The 5,229-nt window shown below is 38.3% G+C and overlaps 1 protein-coding gene across 1 annotated transcript; it reads right to left on the bottom strand.

Moving 5' to 3' along the window:
- Positions 1 to 3,823: 3,823 nt before the first annotated feature.
- On the bottom strand, positions 3,824 to 5,002 carry LOC113311393 (F-box/kelch-repeat protein At3g06240-like). Its single transcript, XM_026560234.1, has one exon. The coding sequence runs from the start codon at positions 5,000 to 5,002 to the stop codon at positions 3,824 to 3,826; it is 1,179 nt and encodes a 392-aa protein (XP_026416019.1).
- Between the last annotated feature and the right edge of the window lie 227 nt (positions 5,003 to 5,229).

The following is a 5,229-nucleotide window of genomic DNA, read 5'->3' as shown; positions in this document are numbered from 1 at the left end:
GCTTTCCCTTTATCCATTGGTGGAAAACACAGTAAAATCACCCACGAATCAAAAAAATTCGCTGTGAAATTCTATATGTATGTACAAAGAATGGACTAATGATCATCCAATGAAAGATGATTCTTGAAATGAGGTTGTTTGAGAGGTCTCTCTAAGATGAGGAATCCAAATTGGTGTTGGACAAATTATTTGTGTTGTGAATTTATTTTGGTGATATTGGGGCTATTGTAGTTCTGTTAATGTCCGATTAGTGTCGCTTGATTTGTATTCCTACACGATTTCATGGTTTAATGTAGGAAAACAGAGAGAGAACGAGGAAGAGTGAAAACAGGGTTATTTTGGTTATGTTACTATCTGGTTTTCTATCCATTGATTTGATTTTCTTAATAAGGGTGCGTTTGGCAATTCAGATGTAGGTTTTGTTACTATCTGGTTTTCTGTCTGTTGAGTTGATTTTCTTAAAATAAGGGTGCGTTTGGCAATTCAGATGTTTCCTTGAGAAATTAGACTAAGAAGCAAAAGATGAAGGGAATCTTGGGATACGTTGTTGAAGATTTGCTATCGGTTATTTTTATCCTATCATAACGGTACCGGTTGGGCTATTTCCGTTAGCCTTAGTTCCGATATCCGCTAACGTCTGACTAGCACGTGTAAATTCCTATACCCAGGTTACTATACTTCGACAGAATCACTTTTGTCTTCTTCACTTCAGCTGGTTCGGTAACACAAACGAGAGAAGAAAAACTCACCCCTCATCTCCTTCCTTTCAATTCGAGCAAAATCATCATCTTCTCTATACAAATCATGTGTGATTACTGATTAGAAAACTAGGGTTATCTTCTTCTATTTCTTTTGAGTTTAATTTCAATCCTAAAAACCAAAATTTTCAATTTAGGGTTTCTGAAATTAGGGTTTTCAATTCGTGAAATTAATCATGTCCCAAAGCGAAAGAGGAGCATCCAATTATGTTGGTTCATCAAGAAGAAGCAATCCCTCTCCCTCACTTTCAGTTGCATCTCAATTACCTTCGGCATCAAACCTGCTGTTGTTGCACCTCCAACAGAAAAAAGCAGAAGTAGAAGTAGATGAAGATCCAATTATAGTTGAAGAAAATAAAAAACTACGTGCAGTAAGGTCTGATGCTTGGAATGATTTTGAAAGGTTAATTGAAAAGAAGATGGTAAAAGGTAAGTAGATTGGGATACTTATAGCTGAATGCAAGCATTATAACAGGAGAATGCCTGCACCCAGTAGCCAAGGAACCATCAAATTACATTACCATGCCAGTACCCAACTCTCTCAAGGATTGCAAGAGATGTATTGGCAGTTCCAGTGACAAGTATAACATCAAAATCTATGTTTATTATTGGTGGCAGGGTTCTCACATCTCACAGGAGTTCATTGGCTCCATATCTTGTTGAAGTATTGCTTTGTTTGGGTGATTGGCTGCCAGATCTCACTCTTAGTGACAGTGAGAGTTGTGTTACTGGTAAGTTTCTTTACATCTTAATCTTTTATTTGGTATTGTATTTATTGGGTTATTGCACTGCCATTGCCATTTGCCAGCTTAATTTGCTTAACTGTCTAACACTTTTGATTTTCCTTTCAAAATGCAGAAGTTGAGGACTAAGGAGTAAGGAGGAATGCATTTGCAGATGCAGTGGGAAGTGGAGAATCTGGAGATGGAGGATTGCATTTGCAGTTGCTGCAACAAATGGAGATGGAGTTCCTTTAATCCTTTGTCTTTTCTTTTGCCAGAACATTTAAAGATTTTGAACATGTAGTTTGGTTTAGAACATGAACTTTTGTATGTTTTTTTTGTGTGGCATGGATTTAGAACTTGTTTTCTTGGATTTAGAAGTTGTTCTGTGTAATTGTCCTGTGATTTGTGTTTGTCTTGTGACATATCGGATGGTACCGGAAAATTAACCGTTATCCGGTAAGTCCAACGTCTAATGGTTTGTGAATTAATATTTCCGTCGGAACTTAACGGATATCGGTTAACCGCTCGTTTTAATGGCAACGGCAGCGGAAAAGCCAATATCCGTTAAGTTAAGTGCCGTTGACGGGCCTAATAACAAGTGGCATAATTTTGTTCTCAGTTTTCTGGCATAACTACCATACATAGCCACGCATTGCCGCGCCGCTCGTACAAACCAATGGTCCCTGGTTCAGACCTTACCAGTAGTAATGATAAATTTGTAGAACAGGATGATTTCCCTTTCTTGGTTATACACATATTTGATGTTTTTCAGTCAGTTCAATAATTCGTACTTTTCATCGGGACTTACAGCCCCAATGGCGAGAGGTGGTGGTGGATTTGATGAATGTTTAATGCTGCTTCTTCATTGGAAGAGATGGCTCATGCAAGAGCAATCGGACGGGGCGAGGCGAAGACGAGCCACACCAAATCAGAAATCTTAAACATGCATCGGGACGGGACGATGCGAAACCGAGCCAAGCATACACTTGGATGGGGCGAGGCGAAGCCGATCCACACCAAATCAAAAATCCAAAACAATAGGGCGGGACAAAGCCCCGCGACAACAAATAAAAATGCACGACGGGGTGAGGCAAAGCCACATCTATCAAAAATGATGATAGACGGTCTGCGAGTCCGCCCGGTGCATAGCACGGTCACAAAATCTAGTTAGTATTAATAAGTGTCTGATATGCAGTTGCAGGTCCAACAGATTGAAGCTAACTAGCAGCAGCGTTATCTACTTCAGGAATTGCATTAATACTTCGGAGATACCTTGACGAGATCAAACAGCATTAGCGTGTGCAACTACAAGGGCATTATTACCTAGTTGAAGATTGGCAATAACAATGTAATTCATTATAACGCATATTTGATGTAATTTTACAAATTATATAACGCTGGTTCAGACCAATGGTCCCTGGTTTAGACCTTACCACTAGTAATGATAAATTTGTAGAACATAATTGATTTCCCTTTCTTGGTTATACACATATTTGATGTTTTTCAGTCAGTTCAATAATTTGTAGTTTTCATCGTGACTTACAACCCCAATGGGGAGAGGTGGTGGTGGATTTGATGAAGGTTTAACGCTGCTTCTTCATTGGAAGAGATAGCTAATGCAAGAGCAATGGGAGACTGACACCATTGGTTTAAAGATACTGTGTAGCTGCTATCAGCTTCACCAATTCTGCCACAAATGCAGTAGCCTGAGACATAAAAGTTTGATTGAAGATTTTCTGACACAGAATTTGTTATAGAGAAGCAAAGCCAATTCGTGGAGAACTTGTAATAAGAATGCTTATGTTTGATTCAAGCAGCAACAATTTGGGAACCGTATACCCAAATTGTTAACAACTGGCTAGTGCGCTGCTTGTAATCCTAATACCCAATGCACGAGTTTGTGTGCTACTATTTTTGGTGCACTAAAAGAAAATATAGTCGGTGTAAAAAACGGGGGCATTTCTATGCGTTTTAGTGCACTTCAAGAAAAGTCGAAACGTCTGAGCAGATATCGTTTCAGCCACACAAATAATTGGGTCAGTTTGCAAAAGATGATCGGCATAAAGATGCCATTAGTGTGTTTCCTAGATTGCTTATGTAGTTATGTTGAACTGTACACCTACTGAAAAATGTTGTTTCATGGAATGCCATGATTTGCGGGTATAGCCAAACTGGTCATACCGAAGAAACAGGATGAAGCTATTCCTCACAAAGCTAAATGATCAAACAACCATGGCAAATCGATCAAAACTGACAATAAGATTCTGGAGTGCATATCATAATAAACACTAATAGAACGAACAAACACCAAAAATAAAAGAGTCTTCCACTACGTAAAACTTATACGTTGACTAATAAAGCATCACCAAGAGAAGAATTAACGGCATCCAATTCTTTGTTCTCATAAGATGCTCGTTTTCTTTTAGAACTGCTACTACTTTCATCTAGTAGTTCATTATGCTTGCGTTTCGCTTCTTTATCTGCAGCTTCTTCCAGTGTAACTTGGGTGTTTCTCTTCGAGTGAGAATCTTGAATTTCAATAGCATCCTTGGACTGTTTTTTCCCCGTTGTACCCATATAAGTACCTGAACTCACCGAAACTAAGCTCTCCACGTAACTCTCCGAGCAAAAATTACCGTCATTTATGCCATTTATATCTAGGATCCTAACGCTATCATTCTTTTGGTCGTATAAACCGAGACGTTCACCAACCTGTATTAGAATCTCACTATATTTAACAGAGCCATAGAACTTTAATAATCGGGGTTCTTCAGTCATTCCTTCTTGGGTAATGGTGAATTGTTTTGTCCAAGATTCTCTCACACCATAATTTTGCATAACCCATACATCAACATGAACGTTACGGACACCACAAATTAAGCAAAGGGAATCTCCCAGCACTTGGACATCAAATATCTCTTCTGGGCATTTCATAGTTTCTTCAGGAAGTGGTAAACCAATGAACTTCTCACTGTTAATATCAAAGGAGATTATAGTTTTTTCACGAGTGGCCGTATCACCTGACCAGTGTACAGCTTCACCTAACCAATGCAGAACACCATTCAGAAGCACACCACCAGTTATATCAGAATGCACATAAAGGATGTTTTGGCCTCTACTCCATGAACCAGCTGTGTATGAATAAACTTCAGAAAAATCATCAAGCTCGTCATCATCAGACTTGCCAGTTGCGATGCATACCAACTTGTAATTATCACTTTTGGCATCGTAACCCAACCCATAGGCAAGATAGCTTTTTAAGGGCGCCGGTGCTCTAATAATTTCCTTGTACTCTCTTGTTGATGGATTCCAAAGAAATAGTTTTTCACTATCATCGGCTAATAATAAAATCAAGCCATTGCAAGATCCCACAATAAAATGGTAAATACTGTGAGTTATAGAATTATTATTATTGTCGTTTGGGTAATTCATAAGAACAGCTTCCCTTAATATTGAAGCATAATCTATGGAATAAAATATATCATCAGCTTCGAAATAACAATCATAAACTCTGATCATAATCTTTCTGTTTCTAAGGTGTTTTTTGGTGGGAAGATTAAGGTGATCCTTGATGAATTTACGACTAGAAAGTAATTCATACCAACTCTTGCATACGGATTTAAAACATAAGATGGATTTCACGGGTAACCTTAATAAAATCTCTTCTTGGATTTCTTCGGGAATATTTGATCTTGACATTGTTGTTTGCCAAAAAAAAAACGCAGCAAATCAAATTAAGTTGATGT

This window comes from Papaver somniferum, chromosome 9 (assembly GCF_003573695.1).
Source record: "Papaver somniferum cultivar HN1 chromosome 9, ASM357369v1, whole genome shotgun sequence".
NCBI lineage: Eukaryota > Viridiplantae > Streptophyta > Magnoliopsida > Ranunculales > Papaveraceae > Papaver > Papaver somniferum.
Note: the sequence above shows the minus strand (reverse complement) of the source record. Positions and strands in the feature narration are given on the sequence as shown.

Excerpts from the sequence above, each read along its gene's own strand:
- LOC113311393 (XM_026560234.1), bottom strand. The coding sequence starts at position 5,002 with ATGATCAGAGTTTATGATTGTTATTTCGAAGCTGATGATATATTTTAT.